Source organism: Notolepis coatsorum (genome assembly GCF_963971535.1).
Source record: "Notolepis coatsorum genome assembly, chromosome: 3".
NCBI classification, from domain to species: Eukaryota; Metazoa; Chordata; class Actinopteri; order Aulopiformes; family Paralepididae; genus Notolepis; species Notolepis coatsorum.
Window position 1 is genome coordinate 204649635 of NC_140167.1, and position 21885 is coordinate 204671519.

A 21885-nucleotide genomic window follows, 5' to 3' on the forward strand; every position below is an offset into this window, starting at 1 on the left:
GTCTGGCGCTGAACGTTCGGCGAGTTAACCCGACTATCATCGGGTCTGGCGTGGAATGAGTTAACAGGCAGGCAGAAAAGTGGCAATTTATTTTTACTTGAACTTGAGGACTGCACACTTTTTCTTGCAAAGCTTAGCTTTATACTTTATACTTATAGCACATGCATGATGCCTGGTCTCTTTTGAAAGATAACATTCTGAAGTTACTAAAAAGGGAATCACTTTTAGTGCTAATGTACTCGCTCGTCAACTTTCACCTACTTCCTATATTCGCAGACCCGATGTGGGGTATCGTTGGAAGTGAAAAAAGTTGTAGAACGCGCTCACCTCACTAGACTTGACACTGGGTGCTGTAACCTCTAATATCATACATAAAAATAGGGAAACAATGTCCAGGCACGCACTCCAGGTTTTTCCAAATTTATTGGCAGCCTGTAATCATGACGTTTCGGTGTGAACACACCTTCTTCAAAATGGCTTGCATGAAGCATGAAGGGTAAGTGACCCTAGTATATACAAGACAAACAGGAAGTGACAACATAGGAAGTGACAACACATTCCCACAAGAGATCTACAAAAAAGTACAAAATACCACTTACAAGCACAACCTTTTCAGAATATGTAAATCAAAAAGAAGCGTGTAAATCAAAAAGAAACATGTAAATCACAAAGGGATATATCTATATATATTTATATATATTTTATACAGAGTAGGCCTACATCTTAACGCATGACCCATATAAGCCATCTTTCAATTATAAATATAAAGAATGATAAATGAAAATAAATAATAAACAATCGAATGAAACGGGTCAAAACATTTTCCTCATTGAGGCCTCTAGGCTCTAAACAATCCAGAAAATGAATATAAAAGCATTCCCTTTGTAGCAAGAGCCTGTCTCTGTCGCCGCCTCTTGGTGGTCTCAAGACCTGCTCTATACCCATGTATTTTAAGTCAGAAATATCATGGCCTAACTTATTAAAGTGCCTTGCAACTGAAGACTTCGTCATTTCTTCTTATAGAACATTTGTGCTCAGAAATTCGATTTTTTAAAACGTCTTCTTGTTTTTCCAACATAGTAAAGGTTGCAAGGACATTTAAGCAAGTAAACCACAAAATCAGAATTACAGGTAATCCGGCCTCTAACAGCGATACTCCTACCTGTACTTGGTTGTAAATAAAATGTCTCTTTAATCAGGCTGCCAATAAATTTGGAAAAACCTGGAGTGCGTGCCTGGACATTGTTTCCCTATTTTTATGTATCGTTGGAAGTGGACACTCGTTGGCTACAACAGTGACCAATCATTTTCGCCATCAGCGGTGATCAGTGTTGCGTTCCTCATATCAACACTGGTTGCACGCACGCTAATGACACCATGTGCACGCGCGCTCCCGCGCATGCGCATAAATGTTCCCTCGCTTAAGCACAGACTAAAGACAGTGCCTAATTGCCTCTACGAATGGAATGTAACACATTTAATTCACAAGTTCTGTGTGAATGTATCCGAGAACGTATTTAACACACCTGACGACCGGCGCTATTGATATGCAAAGTAGGCCAGGTGGGTACTTAGCGAGTTGGCGAGTGCAGCGCATTCCTGTGTGCACGCGCTTCTGCTCACAAAACTTTGGCTGCACTGCGTGCAACCCCGTTCCATGAGGAACGCATCACTGGCGGTGATTGGTCAGTTCTCAAGCGTCATACTGTCCAACGTGGTCATTTTACATGCGGCCTGTAAAAAGACGCTCGCCTGACATATCGTCATGTAACTCGAGAACCGAGCCACGGAATTGGTAGAGGGAGGTGGCGTTCGAACAGCGGCAAATAGATGTTTCGAACAGTTTATTATGTTTATATGCAAAAAATGCAGCCCGAGCCGGTACACTCGTAAAATGCTGCGACGTGTGCGCAAGTGCAAAACGGGACATATAATAATAACTTTATTTGTATAGAAAAAAACGGGACATATACGTGGTAAGAGGTTAAATGTAATAGAATAAAATAAATACTGCAGATCAAAATTGTTGCCATCAGATAAGAACCTTGTATCTCTGTTGTTGTTTTTATTTGATTTTTTTTTATCTCCAGATGAGAAGCTGTTTCGTCTGAAAATAAAAAACATTCTTCCAAATTCCTGAAAAGTCTTTATTCTTTTCTTTTTTTGGGAGAGGGGCATACAAGGTTTTGATCTAGCAAGTCTTGAAAAGCACCAAGAGAGCTAGACGGTCAGGAGTGAGTGTCCCACCTTGGCTGGTCAGGGCGTTGTAGCCGATGATGGAGATGCCCAGGCTCTGGCCCTCCTTCTTGGTCAGAGGAACCTCGTGGATCTCATACCCCTCCAGGTTAGGCTGGGAACCAAACAAACAGGCACAGTCCAGTATTTCAACCAACGTTTCTAACAACACAGGCCTACAGTACCTCTACAATATTAACAGTAGAATAGCGGATAGCAGGTTAAATATAAAGCCTTTTCAATCTCTTACACCCAAGACCAAATGCATCTGGTATTTCTGGAGTTTCAGGCTTTTCTTTGTGTCGTTTGTATGCAAGCTGAAGACTACTATATAATCCCAAAGGTTTTCCTGGCTGGACTGTTTGTTCAGCAGTCTAGAAAATACAGCCAACCAGCAGCACTTGTATGTGTTCTGTATCTGGAGGTGTAGTGGTTACTTCCTGGTCTATCAGGAGGTATAGTGGTTACTTCCTGGTCTATAGGGAGGTGTAGTGGTTACTTCCTGGTCTATAGGGAGGTGTAGTGGTTACTTCCTGGTCTATAGGGAGGTGTAGTGGTTACTTCCTGGTCTATAGGGAGGTGTCGTGGTTACGTCATTGTTGTTTCCGGCCGGTCCACCTCGCTTGAAATTGCAATGTATTTCCAATGGACACATTTCTAAATCGTCTCGTTTAAAACAAATAAAGCATTGGCATGGTGTACCTTTCTGTGTGTATTCATCCACAATCTATAGCTCAACATGAAACAATTAGCAATTAATCGTAAAATAATTACGTATAATTTTATTTCAACCAAAAATGCTTAAACAATAATGTTAGTGATAGAAGGGAACTCATTTTGTGCAAAAATGGAAAGCTTGCCAATTCTCATGAGACAGAATTATTACAATAGCCGATAATACATTTTCCCAATGATAAATCCCTATACGGGTGGACCGTGCGGGAAACTAAAGTGACGTCAGACTACACCTCCCTATATTTTTATGAATGGAGAACTTTAGTCTTGCTTTTAGTCACTTTTAAACATTGGTTTGCCCTTAGTACAGAGAGGACCAATCAGTGGGGTGGTATCCATGTGTTAAAGGGGCACTTCACCAAAAATAAACAAAACAATGCTGATTGTAATCTCACACACATCCAAAAACTCCAAATAGTTTTGCTTTCATTCAATTAGTCTGCAACTCTGAGGCATATTATGTCAGGCTGTAAGACTCCCAAGGCCGGTATACATGGCTTTGATCAGCTTAGTGGCAGGAATTGAAAGTAGAAGAGTACAGGTGAATTCAGGATGTAATTGGGTGGAGGGTGCAGCCATTCAATTTGTCCGTGAGAAAGAAAAATGTAGAGGAGGTAGGTTTTAAGGCAGGCATGAGTCGATAGATTTGGGAGGTTAGCACTAACTTGAGGCCTGGCCTAGTATTATGGTCTGTTAGTCAGCAGTTCTATTTTATAGAATTCACTGTGCCTTGGGAGGATTCAGTGGGGGAGGCGTATGAAAGGGAAAAGCATAGATATGCAGACTTGGCAGCAGAAACTGAACAGCGAGGATGGAATGCTAGTGTTTGTCCGGTAGAAGTAAGACGCAGAGGATTTATAGCACGATCGACTTTATCACTATTGGGAGAGTTGGGGATTCGTGGGCAGAGTTTGGAAAAAGCGGTAAATGAGATGTTGGAAGAAGCTTTGTCAGTGGATTTGGTCGAGGAGAAATCATGTCGGCTGGGGGCAACAGTATTCCTATTATTCTCCGTTGGTGTCGTTTCATGTGTGATATTGTTATCAGTAATTGTTCTATATTTTTTTTAGATTATTTTTTTCCGATTTTTCTCCCATCCCACTGTTAGTCGTTATGCCAATTCCCAACCCCCTTCCTGGTTGTTGCGCACTTTCCCCTACTGTTGGTCCGGGAGGCCAGAGACTGTCACATGCTTTCCTCCGACGCATGTGCAGGCAGCCTGGCCGCGCAGATTCTCACCGGGAGAGTGTAACGTGTGGAAGGTCACACTACCTCCCTCCAGATCCTACCCTCGCTGAGCAGGCGCCCCGACCAAACTGTAGGGGTCGCTGTCCACAACGCCCAGGACCCACCCGCCAGCTTTCCCCACCCCCTAATACTGCCAATTGTATTAGTGTGAACGGCCAGCCAAGCTGGTGACAACGCCGGGAGCTGGATTCGAACACGCGAACACAGCGTCTCCAGCGTTGGTGACGAACGCATTGAATCTCCGCTACGCCACCTGACCGCCCGAATTGTTCTATTTTTAACATAAGATAACATAAGGAGGTTTGGCGCGTGGATATCATGTAAAATGGGAGCCAGCATGGAGGGGGTGGTTCTGGGACACTGGACCTAACATTCCAGAGGTGTTGTGGGCCTAACTTGACGAAACACCATTGAAGGGAGGTGCCCACTTGATAACCGTGGTGATATGATATGCTGGCTCTCACTGCCCATCTATCTACACGTTCAGTTGTGGTGGTCATTAGGGGCCATGTGGTAGGGCAGGGTGCCCAACCTTTTTTGAACCAAGATCTACTTTTTAATTTGCCACCTAGCCGAGAGCTACCAGCCCAAATTTGACCTACTCTCGGCTAGTATTAGTAGTAGTAATAGTAGATTAATAATACCCATTCAATATGCACATGACAGAAAACATTATATGGCATATGATATTTTCTGTCATGTGCATATTGAATGGATATATAATATAATATGATATTTTATATATCATTGTAACGGTTTAGTGTAGGAATTAGAAGAATGACAAGAATGTTATTAATGAAATGAATGAATATTATCAAACGGAATTGTTTCTGTATACACATTTATAAAACGATCAAGGCATATTCAGCAATTTTTTATGCGTTCACATGCGCTTTTCAAGAATAAACAAAAACGAGACTTAATGGGAAGGGTGTGCTTGTACATTTGAACATAGTTCCATGATACGTGGCTGCGTTGTGCTGAGAAAGAGGCGCAGATCCGCTTCTACTCTGAGGCGAGATCTGCATTTATTTTTTTATTAATGTCAGAGCCGAGAATCCCGCTTCACAGAGGTATGTTGACGCAAACGGGACAAGCGTTCTCAGCGCAGCATTACACAGCACTGGGTAGTCGTTCCGGACTGATATCCAGAACTTTTGAACTTGACTTTCAGTAGCTCGTCACAAGAAACATCGATCAACGCCTCCTGCTCAGACAGAGGGAGGTCTGTTTGCGAGCGTCATGCGCAATGAACGGATCTTGGATCCAGTTGTTCAAATTGTCCGTGCTCTTTCTTTCAGGGAAATAATTCCGAAATTGATCAATGAGCCCTTCTATGTGGCTACAGATGATGGGCTTCAAATCATTAAATACGGGCTCTGCTTACGTTTTTCCACAACTTGGCTCTTAACATCGTCCGACATTAGGGATGGGAATTGATACGATTTTATCGATACAATTCCATTATCGATTGTGCTTATCGATTCCTGATACATTTATAACTTAAATAAATAAATTGGAAATGCAACAGAACTAAGCTGGTTAGAATAACAACATGCAACTTGACATTTCTGATTGTCATTTATCATTTATTGTTGAGCCCCACATGTCAGAAAAATACAAAAACTGTAAAAAATTTATTAACTATACACTTAAATAAAATAATGTATTTGAGAACTATTTTAATCTATTGAACTGTAGTTGCATTCAACAGGTCGTTATTGCAAAAGAGAATTTGTTAGCAATAACCTACCTGTATAAATAAAGGTTAAAAGTAAAAACATAACTGACACATAAGTAACATCTAGGAAAGCAATTCACCTACTGAAATTCCGAGGCTTCTACCTCCTCTGATGTCGCACACGCACACACACGCACACACACACACACGGCTGCCTCCCCCCCGAGCCCCCACCCGTGCCAGCTCAGTGTTCTCGCTCTGCAATGAGCATGGCTATTTAGCTAGCTAGCGGCTAACGTTACTTTACCATGTAAATTAATGACTAGGATGCAAAGCACTTTCAGTTTTCACTGCACACACAAAACGGTCGCAATATCGAGCCCTTTAGGTTTTCCTAGTCCAAGAATCAAATAGTCTGCTATGGCTGCATGCGTGGCGCTAACGTTATTGTTTTTAAATGCGCAACTGTCGGAAAAACATGGCATCGATGAGAGGAATCGATAGTCACGGCAGCGTTTCCGTTAGCCGGTAATTACCGGTATTTGACCGGCAAAATCTGTTGAAGTCCGACATATTTAATCTCTCCGGTCTTAATGTCCGGTGAAAATAATTCCCTGAGTCTAAGCACAATTTGATTATTTGAATTGTATTAAAATAGGCTAAGATTAAATAGCCTATGCGATGAACAAAACAATCATTACATTTGTTTCATCGTTGCTTCTAATAATGACAACGACGTTGTCAGCGAGAGCTTAGTGCTGGGTGTGCGAACTTTTGTGAAGCTGCAGAGCCGGAGCAGCAGCAGCACAATGCAGTACTCCAGCAGTACTCCAATTCAGCCATTTTCAATTCAATGTTGGGTGGGGGGCGCTGCTGTGCGGTCCCCAGAAAAGAGCCAATAACAGCTGAATCTGCTGCTCTGCATCGACATACTCTCGCAAATAAGTCATTGGGAGGTGGAGAGAGAGAGTCGTCACGCAGACCCACGATAATGTTGCCGTCTCTCTCTGCCAAATTTCTCAGTTCTTCGCTTGATATAATTAATACAAATGTCCAATATAACGGAATTCGTTAGCTCATAAAAATGTGATTATAACAGACTGTTGTTTATTAATGTCGGGCGACTGCCCACAGACACCTATTTGATTTAAAGTCGGCAGCAGCACGAGTCTCGGGACTTATTTTATTTGGAATATAATGACTTTATATTAAAGTAGCCTAGTTTTAAGTAAAAATATTATAAATCTACATGCCTTGATGATGTCATTCTTTTGTTTTGTTGTCATTCAATTGTTTTTAAGCTCAATAAACTCTGACCGGAATTTCTCTCATTTGACCGGTAGATTGAAATCTACCGGACACTGAGGCCGGCAATAATTTTTTCGAACGGAAACCCTGAGTCACGGAGGCATGCGATTCCAGGAATTGGACAATTAGGAACCGGTTCCCAATCGATTCCGATTCTCGATTCCCATCCCTATCTGACATGCAGTCAATTCTTCTTGAAATAGTGTCAGCTGACAGCGGTCTTGTATGGAGCTGCTCTGCATCCCTTTGTCCACAAAGGACAGAAACCACATGTTTGGTACAGGGCAACCAAAAGCTCTCTGCAAGTGTGTGGGGTTTCCCAGTCTTTGCGATCCAATTGGCAACAATAAACAAAGCATGTAGTCCTTTTTCACTGATGGTTGTTGCCGTTTTCAGCACAGTTTTCTCTGCTCTAAAACCGTAGTTGAGAGTGTCCAGGTTAAATGAATCAAATCAGCTTTATATGCTTGGCCTGGAAAGTCCCCCCCCCCCCCCTTTAGTTACGAGACAGTGTCGATCACAAATATCTGAGTACGGGCGGCTAAGTGGTGCAGTGGGAAAGGCGCTCGCCACTAACCCAGGAGATGCTGGGTTCGAGCCCAGCTCTCGCCGTTGCTTCCGGCTTGGCTGGTCGTTCATACTAATACAATTGGCAGTATTAGGGGGTGGGAAAGCCGGTGGGTGGGGATTGGATGTTGTGGACAGCGACTCCTACAGGTCGGTTGGTGCGCCTGTACAGCAGAATCAGGAAGTATCGGGGGCAGCGTGAGCCTCCCACGCGTTACTCCTCGCCACTGAGAGATCGCGCTGTACAGGTGAAAAGATGCGACGGCTGCCTCCTCGTGTACCGGAGGGGACACGTGATGCAAGGCTTCGTCCTCACTGCAGCCGACCAGTGGGAGGCATGGTCTAACAACGTTCGAGACAGGGGAGGGAAGAATTGGATTATACGAAATTGGGATGGGAGAAACATTTTAAATGGGGAGAAAAAGTAGATACAAAAAAATATATATATCTGAGTACACATTGACTCACAAAAGACCAGACGATATACCTGCGCAGGGCTGTCTGTCACGCACGCTCGCGCATGCACGTCGCGGCACTTTGCGCTCCTCTGACTCACAAAAGACCAGACGTGGCCTCAGTGATTATACCTGCGCTGATGTATGATGTGTGTTGGAATACTGTGCCTCCGTTGATGCAGGGGCGAGACGTGGCAAATACACACAGCGGCCAGCAGGGGGCGAGACAGGGCAAATACACACAGCGGCCAGGTGGGGGCGAGACATGGCAAATACACACAGCGGCCAGCAGGGGGCGAGACAGGGCAAATACACACAGCGGCCAGCTGGAAAACTCCATCTGAGTGGGGCTCGCGGATTTTAGCTTGATCTTTTTTTTTTTTTTGTCAATGCACTGTCACCTACCTAAATAATCTCACTGTCTACTTGAAACCAGCGTGCGATCTACCGGTCGATCGAGGTCGACTGGTTGGGCACCACTGTGGTAGGGTATGTAGCATCTATTTATCTACATGTTGAGTTGTGGTGTCATTAGGGGCCATGTGGTAGGGTATGTAGCATACAGTATATCCATCTACATGGTGGGTTGTGGTGTCATTAGGGGCCATGTGGTAGGGTATGTAGCATACAGTATATCCATCTACATGGTGGGTTGTGGTGTCATTAGGGGCCATGTGGTAGGGTATGTAGTAGGGGTGTAACGGTACACGTTTCAGTACTGGACCTTCGTTTCAGTACGCACTGTTAGAGCTGCCGCGGTATCGCTGTTACATCACGCCCACCGCAGAGTTGGGCTGAATACCACATCACCGCTGTTTTTTATAATAATAATAAAGTACCCTCCTCTCGTTGGGCTTGCGGCTCTGCAGATATACCCTACTTCTCTGTCGAGGTTCCAAGCGACCCTATTGGGTACCAGAAAAGTCACATGAAACACTGCAGACCACTGATTGGTCAGAAGAGAGACGCGTCACACGTTGGAGCGTCCTGCAGTGTGTTACCACAAATCGGCAAGCGCGTATTAGGTTTTTACTTCCTGAATGTCAGCCATTGATCAGAGCTCACAACACGGCTAATACGTTAGCTCCCCGCCGGAGACCGGAGTGGATTACCGTCGCTCCTCAGGGGGAACGAGGCATAATGATTTTACTGCAACGAAATGTTAAAATAAAAGCCCTTCGTTCTATACACTTGTCTGATTGAAAACTTTATTAACAGACCGCAGAATGGGCACCACTCAGCACGCTCTGAGCAAAGAAAGGAACTGAGATATGAATTGAGTAACGTTTGCCTTGCTATGGTCCGGTAAATACGCTGATGTTATTGAACGTGTAACTATATAACGTTAATGCCACAAAACGAATGCCTTTGTAATCATAAGTAGTAACGTTATAATAATAATAAGAAGAAGAAAGGGTCGGGGGGGTAACTGGCGGGCGCGCCGCTACCACCCCTGCCCGCGACACAGAGTGAACGGCGCACGACCAGAGGGGAGACTTCGAATCCGTGTTTCACTTTTAATAACGAATGCGTGCTTGCCGAATCCCAAACAATATTGATGCTGCAAAGTCATCCTCTAAAGATAGACATTTAGACTAGAGGCAGGCTATATGCTATAAAGAGTAGACTACAAAAGAAAAAAATGCATTCAAATTTTTTTTTTTCGTCTGTGTGTGTAATAACCGCAGCGGTAGGAAATATTTCGCAAATTTGTGCGGTAAGGAAAACATCAATACCGCGGCAGCTCTACGCACTGTGTACGAATGCAACAGTATGTTAACCACTAATGGAAAGCACGTGCAGAATTTTTTTTTGCGTGCAGAATTTCATTCAAAACTCCAAATTCACCCCTTCCCAAAATATATGTTTGTAACACAGCAGGGTCATTACTGAAAATGTTCATCCTTTTCTTGTTCGCCAAATAACACACACAACCCCCCCCCCCTCCCCCTTTTCTTCCGCACGACTTTCACTCACACTCCTCTCCAGTCGAGCTGCTGCAGTGTTTAAATCCAAAATATTGATAAATCCTCTGCCAATGTTGTGTAACATGCCATCTCTTCTCTATTCTCTTCTTTCTCTACTTCACATGAAGTTAAATGTACTCTAGAAGTTAAACTTAACAAGCATACACCGTGGGGGTGGGGGGGGGCGGTAGGCAATTAATTTACTCAAGAGGATGCGCGAACACAGAATGACACCGGTATCACTGAATACTGCGGCAAGCCTATAGGTGGAACTAAGTGTAACTTAATAAAAGATAATTATATTTAATTATTATTATTATTATTATAAATATATAATAATTATAAATATTATTGTCCTGTTGTACCGAACTTGTACCGAGCCGTGACCCCAAAACCGAGGTATGTACCAAACCGTGGCTTCCCGTTACACCCCTAGTATGTAGCATCTATATATCTACATGTTGAGTTGTGGTGTCATTAGGGGCCATGTGGTAGGGTATGTAGCATCTATATATCTACATGTTGAGTTGTGGTGTCATTAGGGGCCATGTGGTAGGGTATGTAGCATCTATATATCTACATGTTGAGTTGTGGTGTCATTAGGGGCCATGTGGTAGGGTATGTAGCATCTATATATCTACATGTTGAGTTGTGGTGTCATTAGGGGCCATGTGGTAGGGTATGTAGCATCTATCTATCTACATGTTGAGTTGTGGTGTCATTAGGGGCCATGTGGTAGGGTATGTAGCATCTATATATCTACATGTTGAGTTGTGGTGTCATTAGGGGCCATGTGGTAGGGTATGTAGCATCTATCTATCTACATGTTGAGTTGTGGTGTCATTAGGGGCCATGTGGTAGGGTATGTAGCATCTATCTATCTACAGGGTGGGTTGTGGTGTCATTAGGGGCCATGTGGTAGGGTATGTAGCATCTATCTATCTACAGGGTGGGTTGTGGTGTCATTAGGGGCCATGTGGTAGGGTATGTAGCACCTATCTATCTACACGTGGGTTGTGTTGTCATTAGGGGCCATGTGGTCGGTATGTAGCATCTATCTATCTACAGGGTGGGTTGTGGTGTCATTAGGGGCCATGTGGTAGGGGGTGTAGCTTCAGCATTGTCAATACCTGAAGCTCACATCAAAGGGGTCTATTGAAATTGAATTAGGGGAATTTATAGGCATGTTAGACTTTCTTTTGGCAATGGGAGTGGGTTTCTTCATTGAGCGCTTATCCTCATCATCAGGGCACAAGTACCTTGTGTTTTATTATGAAAAAGGTTAGACAGTTATTGAGAATAAGAAAAGAAAAAAGTTTGAATATGGACACTGGTGAAGTCATCGGGAACATTGAATTATTGTGTTGTGTTGTGTTGTGCAATTTTTTCCATCTATCATCAACACAAAGATGCAATGCGCCCAATGATAACACTGGTGGCCATATTTAAACTCATACACATTCATAATTGTCAAACTAAATGAATGTGTGCAAACATGTTTTTGGATGTGTGTGAGATAATAAATCAGATTTTGTTTTCTTTTCTTAAAGTGCCCCTTTAACACATTGTGTTTTTACATTTCTGGGCTGCAATCGTTGAGTGCCATAAACGTATAAATACGTTTTTGGATTGTTTGATCTTTTTACTTTGATCCCCGCTCTACACAGTTGCCCAGAGCGATCTGCATCATTTAGGCACGTCCGGACAATTTGGAACTGCATTCTGATCGACTATCACCAGGTGACAGTATCGTCCCGTGTCTGAACTGCATGGGGCTCTGGGCTGATAGTCAGCTTCACTTTCAGTTTCTCCTCGCGAGTAGCCCCTCCTTCTCCTGGGACAGAAATTCACAGTCCTCGCCTCGGGATTCCGTTGCATGAGCGTGTTTGACCATCGAAATGTGTATAGACATATACACTGGTAATCGTGATGGCGATGCGATCACTTGGAATTATTCTTTTGGAATACCTTCTGGGTAAGATAAGGTACATTCTATGTCTATTTTACCTAATCTGAAACGTGTTTTGTTAACGATCACAGTTGATGTCAAATGAGCCATAGTATTGTCTCCATAGCTATAATATAGAATATAGATATAGCCCGACAAACACCGCAACGCACAGTGAAAATCCCTATACTTTACAGCGGTGGCACACTAAGTACAAAGATTTGAAAACAGCGTGGCAGTCAATGTGTTAATGTTGATTGACCAAACGACCAAGACAAATTCCTTGTATCTGCAAGCTTACTTTCTGATTCCGATTCTTTATATGTATTATGTGTTTATGTATATGTATTAGTGCAATACACTTTGGCCGTATTAGGGGGTGGGAAACTGATGCAGGGCTGTACACTGCGAGCATCTCGTCGCAAATTGCCCCCTAATCTGGCCGGTGCGAGTGGAAAATATCATCTGGGGGCAAGCTTGCGAGTAGTGATTGCAACCCTTCATTCGCATTTCACTCCTAAATTAATCCATACAAATTGGATAAAACATTAGCCTACAACCAGGGCATAATGTTGCGGTTGTAATTTCATTAGACAGACCAGCGCGGACCTTTAATAACATGCAATTTGATTGACACGAGCAATGGGCTAACGTTAGCCTGCTATCCACGGTATCCATTAGGATTATGCTAAGCTAACTAGCGTTAGCTGCTGCTAACCCTGGACACCAGTCAAAGCGGACTCCACAACACTAGTTCCATTCGGGAGGAAAGGGGGTGGGTTATATTGACAACGCTTGACAACAGAAGTTTAAACATAACTTCATATTTATTGGTTATTCGTTTCTGTTACTGTATATCATCCACTTTCCATCTCCGTCTGTTAAACGCTTCCTGTTTACATTCGAGTGCGACGTCATCACCTACGGCAGCTTAGACGATCAAAACGCGAACCTAGAACAAAACCCGGGGGGGGGGGGGGGCTGGCTCTCTCATTCGTTCTCGCCCCCTCTCTCTCTCTCGCTCTGATTGATTGAAAACTTTATTAACAGATTGCAGAATGGGTACAATACAGTACAGCTCTCTCTACATTCAATGATTTAAAGTAGCCAAACGTTACAGACAGTATAAATACTAACTGGATAGTTGATGATATAAACATTTAATTTCATTATCTGAAATATTCTAAAATCATTAAGTCTGCTATAAGCCATTATCCCTTTGTGTGTGTGATTATTATTTTCTCACAGTAGTGTGTGTGTATATATATATATATGTGTGTGTGTGTGTGTGTTTGGCTAAAGTGGATAGAAAACACAGTACTGTGCAAAAAAAAGGCACCCAAAAGTTTTTATATAAATGGTCTTAGATGTAAATAAATTTTTTATTAGTGTGTCAGTAGACTACTCTTAGTACATTTTCATTAAATTATTTTTTAAAGCATCTTCATGGTTTAATAATGCAAACATATGTTGCAGGGACTTATTATAATCATCATATTGGCGTGACTGTATGCATCAAAGGGTTAAATCAAGCATTTTTAAGTGCTTTAGAGGAAATGTCAAAATATCGCGATATATATATCGTGTATCGTGATATGGCCAAAGAATATCGCGATATCATTTAGAGGCCATATCGCCCAGCCCTATTATAATGGTAAAATAGTTATTTAAAAATTTGCCCCTAAAAAATATTCATTGCCCCTAAATTTCTCATTTAGGGCCAAGTGTGCCCCTAGTGAAAAAGCTTAGCGTACAGCCCTGTGATGGGTGGGGATCGGGCGTTGTGGACAGCGACTCCTACAGGTCGGTTGGTGCGCCTGCGCAGTAGAATCAGGAAGTGTCGGGGGCAGCGTGAGCCTCCCACGCGTTACTCCTCGCCACTGAGAGATCGAGCTGCGCAGGTGAAAAGATGCGACTGCTGTTACCTCAAGTACCGGAGGGGACTTGTGCTATGTATGACTTAGTCCACATTGCAGCCGGCTTGTGGGAGGCAAGAAACAACGTTCGTGACAGGGGAGGGTTGAATTGGATGATACGAAATTGGGATGGGAGAAAATATAGAAAATGGGAGAAAAAGTGGATACAAAAAAATGTATATGTATTAGTGCTGTCAATCGATTAAAATATTTAACTCGATTAATCGCATGATTGTCCATAGTTAACTCGCGATTAGTCGCAAATTAATCGCATTTTTTTTTTTTACCTTAAATGGATCTTTTTCAAGTTCCAAGTTTTAATACTCTTATCAACATGCAAGTCAACAAATGCTTGCTTTATGCAGCCATTTAACACAAAAGGATGACCCTCATGCATTGCAAATTTGCATCAAATTCAAAACAGAGTGATGCACAAAATAACTTAAAAGAAAATAATAATTTAAAACAATGAATAAAGTGTGCATGAAATAATAGGGGAAAGAAAACGTTAGGAACTTGTTACATTCACACACACAAGGGCTGATTAATCACACACCCCCCTCTCTCACACACACACTCTCCTAGCTCTCTTTCTCTCTTGCCCCTTCCTCATCTCTCTCACCCCCCTCTCTCTATATATATATATCACACACACACACACACACACACACACACACACACACACACACACACACACACACACACACACACACACACACACACACACACACACACACACACACACACACACACACACACACACACACACACACACACACACACACACACACACACACACACACACACACACACACACACACACACACACAGTTAATCTTGAGTTAAAAAAAATAGTGCCGTTAATAGAATCGGGCGTTAACGCGTTAATATCGCGTTAACTTTGACAGCCTTAATATGTATGTGTTTATATGTGTACTTAATATGTTTATATGTGCATATGTTTAGATGTGCATATGTTTATATGTTTATATGTGTATATGTTTAGATGTGCATATGTTTATGTGGATATGTTTATATGTGCATATGTTTAGATGTATGTTTAGATGTGCATATGTTTATGTGCATATGTTTAGATGTGCATATGTTTAGATGTATATGTTTAGATGTGCATATGTATATGTGTATATGTTTATGTGTATATGTTTAGATGTGCATGGGCGGCTACGTGGCGTAGTGGGCAAGGCGCTCGCCACGAAATGCTGGAGACGCTGGGCTCGTCAGTTCGAGCCCAGCGCTCCACATTTGCTTTCAGTTTAGCTGGTCGTCCGTACTAATACACATTGGCCGTATTAGGGGGTGGGAAACTGATGGGTGGGGATCGGGCGTTGTGGACAGCGACTCCTACAGGTCGGTTGGTGCGCCTGCGCAGTAGAATCAGGAAGTGTCGGGGGCAGCGTGAGCCTCCCACGCGTTACTCCTCGCCACTGAGAGATCGAGCTGCGCAGGTGAAAAGATGCGACTGCTGTTACCTCAAGTACCGGAGGGGACTTGTGCTATGTATGACTTAGTCCACATTGCAGCTGGCTTGTGGGAGGCAAGAAACAGCGTCCGTGACAGGGGAGGGTTGAATTGGATGATACGAAATTGGGATGGGAGATGTGCATATGTTTATGTGTATATGTTTAGATGTGCATATGTTTATATGTGTATATGTTTATATGTGAATATGTGTATATGTGCATATGTTTAGATGTGCATATGTTTAGATGTGTATATGTTTAGATGTGCATATGTTTAGATGTGTATATGTTTAGATGTGCATATGTTTAGATGTGCATATGTTTAGATGTCTATATGTTTATATGTGCATATGTTTATATGTGCATATGTTTATATGTGCATATGTTTATATGTGCATATGTTTATATGTGTATATGTTTATATGTGCATATGTTTAGATGTGTATATGTTTAGATGTGCATATGTTTAGATGTGTATATGTTTAGATGTGCATATGTTTAGATGTGCATATGTTTAGATGTGTATATGTTTAGATGTGTATATGTTTAGATGTGCATATGTTTAGATGTGCATATGTTTATATGTGTATATGTTTAGATGTGCATATGTTTATATGTGCATATGTTTAGATGTGTATATGTTTAGATGTGTATATGTTTAGATGTGTATATGTTTAGATGTGCATATGTTTAGATGTGCATATGTTTAGATGTGCATATGTTTATATGTGCATATGTTTATATGTGCATGTTTATATGTGTATATGTTTATATGTGTATATGTTTAGATGTGTATATGTTTAGATGTGTATATGTTTAGATGTGCATATGTTTAGATGTGCATATGTTTAGATGTGCATATGTTTACATGTGTATATGTTTATATGTTTATGTGTGCATATGTTTATATGTTTATGTGTGCATATGTGCATATGTTTATGTGTATATGTTTAGATGTGCATATGTTTATATGTGCATATGTTTATATGTGTATATGTTTAGATGTGTATATGTTTAGATGTGCATATGTTTATATGTGCATATGTTTATATGTGCATATGTTTATATGTTTGTGTGCATATGTTTATATGTGCATATGTTTATATGTGCATATGTTTATATGTGCATATGTTTATACGTGCATATGCTTATATGTGCATATGTTTAGATGTGCATATGTTTATATGTGCATATGTTTAGATGTGTATATGTTTAGATGTGTATATGTTTATGTGTATATGTTTATATGTGTATATGTTTAAATGTGTATATGTTTATGTGTATATGTTTATATGTATATGTTTAGATGTGTATATGTTTATATGTGTATATGTGTGTGTATATGTTTAGATGTGTATATGTTTAGATGTGTATATGTTTATATGTGTATATGTGTGTGTATGTGTGTATATGTTTAGATGTGCATATGTTTAGATGTGTATATGTTTATGTGTATATGTTTATATGTGTATATGTTTAGATGTGTATATGTTTAGATGTGTATATGTTTAGATGTGTATATGTTTATGTGTATATGTTTATATGTGTATATGTTTATATGTGCATATGTTTAGATGTGCATATGTTTAGATGTGTATATGTTTATATGTGTATATGTTTATATGTGTATATGTTTATATGTGCATATGTTTATATGTGTATATGTGCATATGTTTATATGTGTATATGTTTATATGTGCATATGTTTAGATGTGTATATGTTTATGTGTATATGTTTATATGTGTATATGTTTATGTGTATATGTTTATATGAGTATATGTTTATATGTGCATATGTTTAGATGTGCATATGTTTATATGTGTATATGTTTAGATGTGTATATGTGCATATGTTTAGATGTGCATATGTTTAGATGCGCATATGTTTAGATGTGTATGTTTAGATGTGCATATGTTTATATGTGCATATGTTTATATGTGTATATGTTTAGATGTGCATATGTTTAGATGTGCATATGTTTAGATGTGCATATGTGTATATGTGCATATGTTTAGATGTGCATATGTTTAGATGTGCATATGTTTAGATGTGCATATGTTTATATGTGCATATGTTTAGATGTGCATATGTTTATGTGCATATGTTTATATGTGCATATGTTTATATGTGTATATGTTTAGATGTGCATATGTTTAGATGTGCATATGTTTAGATGTGCATACGTTTAGATGTGTATATGTTTAGATGTGCATATGTTTAGATGTGCATATGTTTAGATGTGCATATGTTTATATGTGCATATGTTTAGATGTGTATATGTTTAGATGTGTATATGTTTAGATGTGCATATGTTTAGATGTGCATATGTTTAGATGTGTATATGTTTAGATGTGCATATGTTTAGATGTGCATATGTTTAGATGTGCATATGTTGTTTATATGTGCATATGTTTATATGTGTATATGTTTATATGTGCATATGTTTAGATGTGCATATGTTTAGATGTGCATATGTTTAGATGTGCATATGTTTAGATGTGTATATGTTTAGATGTGCATATGTTTAGATGTGCATATGTTTAGATGTGTATATGTTTAGATGTGCATATGTTTAGATGTGCATATGTTTAGATGTGCATATGTTTATTAGGCTTGGGCGGTATCCTTATTTTCAAACCGGCAAACCTTTATGTTATAATACCCCGGTGCACGGTATTTGACGGTATGACTTTCATTTTCATCAGCGGGGGGGGGGGGGGGGGGGGGGGTTACGTGTTACCAAGTAAACAAATCATCGTCAGCTCTCAGAATGGTAGTCCCGCACCGGTAGAAGCCCACACCGTTTTAGCGTTAGCATCTAGCCTATAGCCATGGCAGACTATTTGATTCCTTAAGGGCTAGAAATTGCCGGGGTTTTGGTCATATGCTCCCGAAATGCTCCCGTTGTTTGGCTACTTCTATGTGCAGTGAAAACTACTCGAATGCTTTATAACCTAGTCATTGATTTAGTTCAGGGTAATCTAAGATTAGCCGCAGAGCTAACGCTACTTAACGTGAGCTAACGCTAGTTATTCAAGCTCAGTAGCTCACAGAGAGAGATAAACAGCTGACAGCGGATAGTACAGGACGGTACAAATACAATAAAAAGGCGGGTGGGGGCTGTTGTGTAAACCTTGTACTCTTTAGTTCACATATAATAAGAGACGGATTATTTGCTTGCTCCACCAGTGCACCACTCGACAACAACACACACCAACTCTCGTCACAACGCTTTACGGTATTTTCACAGCACTGTCGCAACATTACCGTAAAACGTGAACACCGTTGTGACCCACTCGCTCCACTAGAGCGGTCTCGCCCTCTGCTGGCGCATGTGTGCACTACACTCAAAACTCCGTTTCACTGTTATAGAAACTGAAGCGCATCTGTGATTTTGACGGTGACGGACGGTATTGAAAATCAATACCGTAGGTATTTCTAAATACCCTGGTATACCTTAATACCGTCATACCGCCCAAGCATAATGTTTATATGTGTATATGTTTATATGTTTATGTGTGCATATGTTTATATGTTTATGTGTGCATATGTTTAGATGTGCATATGTTTATGTGTATATGTGTATATGTGCATATGTTTATGTGTATATGTGTGTGTGTGTTTAGATGTGTATGTGTGTAGATGTGTTTGTGTGTGTGTGTTTAGATGTGTATGCGTGTGTGTGTGGCCCCTCACCGTCCTGCTGGGTCTGCGTTGAGGGATGGCGGGGGGCTGCGTCGGGGGGAGGGAGAACACGGGGGCGGAGCTGGGGGGCGGAGGAGGCCCCAGCGAGGCGGAGCTCGGGCCCCGCGGGTCCCTGGCGATGAGCATGCGCACGCGGCCCCCACAGCCCTGCAGCACCTGGACCACCTGGTCGCTGGCCAGGCCGCGCGTCGCCGTGTCCCCGATCCGCAGGATGTGGTCGCCGGTCCGCAAACGCCCATCCTGACGAACAGACGGGGGGGGAGTATTTTTGTTAGTATTAAAGTTGTTAATACTAAGCGGCTGGGTGGCGCAGCGGACATTGCGCTCGTCACCAACGCAAGAGACACCGGGTTCGACTCCGGCTGTCGGCGTTGCCTCCGGCTCTGGCCGGCCGTCATACTAACTCAATTGGCAGAGTCAGCGGGTGGAAGTCGTTGTGGACAGCGACTCCTACAGGTCGGTTGGGGGACGCCTGCACAGCAGAGACAGGAAGTGGCGGGGGTAGTGTGAGCCTCCCACACGTTACACCTCGCCACTGAGAGAGCGCGCTGGCAGGTGAAAAGATGTGACAGGCTGCCTCCTCGTGTACCGGAGGAGACACGTGATGCAAGGCTTCTATCCTCTCTACAACCGGCCAGTGGGGGGCATATGCGAGCAACGTTCAAGACAGGGGAGGGGAGAATTGGCACAGCGGGTAATTGGGATGGGAGAAAAATTGAAAAAAAAAGAGAAAAAGTGGATCGAATAAAAAGTTGTTAATACTAATAAGAGGTAACAGCACTTTGTTCAAACATGGAGGAAAACAGCAGCAAATATATACATTTCTTCAAGAAAGTAACTATTGTTTAAATTGTTTTACATTCACGTTGTTCACATTTCATGCTCTAGAAATGAGACTGTAGCCTTTTAAGAATTTCACTGTGACAACAGTACAACATACAAAAGCAGCTTGACAACCGATATCCTTTGCATGGTATGTGCTATTGCACAGATGTTTGTCCCTTAGTATGCACACGCACAGTATAATATGCATGTAATAAATAGTTTGTTAATTGAACGTTTTTCACTGTGCTCCTAAATTTCTTTTTTGTGCTCCTAAATTTTTTTCATTTAGGGCTCCTTAGGAAAAAAGTTAGCATAGAGGCCTGAGATAGTAGCAGAGTTCATCTTGTAGGTCTGTGAAGGGTAAATAAGGGAGGGCGGGACCTACAGATATTTGCCAAATGGTCGTTCTTAACTTCTGCATCCGACAGCAGCAATATAGGAAATGGCCTCATCTCGTCATTCAGTGTGAGACTGGAAGCCCACTGAGAAGGTGGTGACGTGCAGTGATGCGTTGTGTGAGCAGAAGCGCGTGCACGCAGGAAGGCGCTGCACTCGACTGATGCGCCAACTCGCACGTGCACACAAGAATGTCCACTCGACTCTGCGCCAAGTACCCACCTGGCTACTTTGCATAACAATAGCTCAGGTCGTCAGGTGTGTTAAAAATACTACAGTTGGACCATTCACACAAATCCTGTGAATGAAACGTGTTACATTCCATTCCTAGAGGCAATTAGGCATCATCTTTATTCGCGAGGGAAAATGTATGCGGCCGCGCACGTGACGTCATTAAGACACAGTGCAACCGCTTATGACATCACCACTGGGCAGGGCGGTCTCGACGTGGCCCGCCGTGGTCCTCCTGTTCATTTGATGTGCCGCCTCAATGGTCCAGCTCTACCCCGCCCCCGCTGTGCTCAGCTGGCCGACGAATCGTGTTAACGCGCAGGTCAAGCTGAATTAACTCAAAGAGGAAGAAGAGAGGGGATAATGCGAGAAGTGGGGAGCTTTGCAGGGAAAAAAAGATATAAATAAAAAAAAAAATGTATGCGTTTGCGTTTGATGTATACACTTGTGCAGAGTATCACCCACCCCCACCCTGCTAGCCACCACCCCACCCTGCTAGCCACCACCCCCACCCTGCTAGCCACCACCCCCACCCTGCTAGCCACCACCCACACCCTGCTAGCCACCACCCACACCCTGCTAGCCACCCACCCACACCCTGCTAGCCACCACCTCCACCCTGCTAGCCACCCACCCCACCCTGCTAGCCACCACCCCCACCCTGCTAGCCACCATCCACACCCTGCTAGCCTAGCACCACCCACCCTGCTAGCCACCCACCCCACCCTGCTAGCCACCACCACACCCTGCTAGCCACCACCTCCACCCTGCTAGCCACCCACCCCACCCTGCTAGCCACCACCCCCACCCTGCTAGCACCACCTCCACCCTGCTAGCCACCATCCACACCCTGCTAGCCACCACCCACACCCTGCTAGCCACCACCTCCACCCTGCTAGCCACCACCCACACCCTGCTAGCCACCCACCCCCACCCCTGCTAGCCACCCACCCCCACCCTGCTAGCCACCCACCCCCCACCCTGCTAGCCACCACCCACACCCTGCTAGCCACCCAGCCCACCCTGCTAGCCACCAACCTCCACCCTGCTAGCCACCACCCCCACCCTGCTAGCCACCAACCCACACCCTGCTAGCCACCACCTCCACCCTGCTAGCCACCACCCCCACCCTGCTAGCCACCCAGCCCACCCTGCTAGCCACCCACCCTCCACCCTGCTAGCCACC

General features: G+C 42.8%; 1 protein-coding gene across 1 annotated transcript in view; it reads right to left on the bottom strand.

Annotated features, from left to right (window-relative positions):
• patj (PATJ crumbs cell polarity complex component) overlaps window positions 1-21885 on the bottom strand; it is a gene marked incomplete at its 3' end in the record, with an annotated part of 330847 nt that overhangs the window by 270438 nt on the left and 38524 nt on the right. Inside the window, 2 exon segments of the mRNA XM_084311517.1 lie at window positions 2248-2350; window positions 19239-19487. Of these exon segments, the coding sequence (XP_084167643.1) occupies window positions 2248-2350; window positions 19239-19487 (352 nt within the window).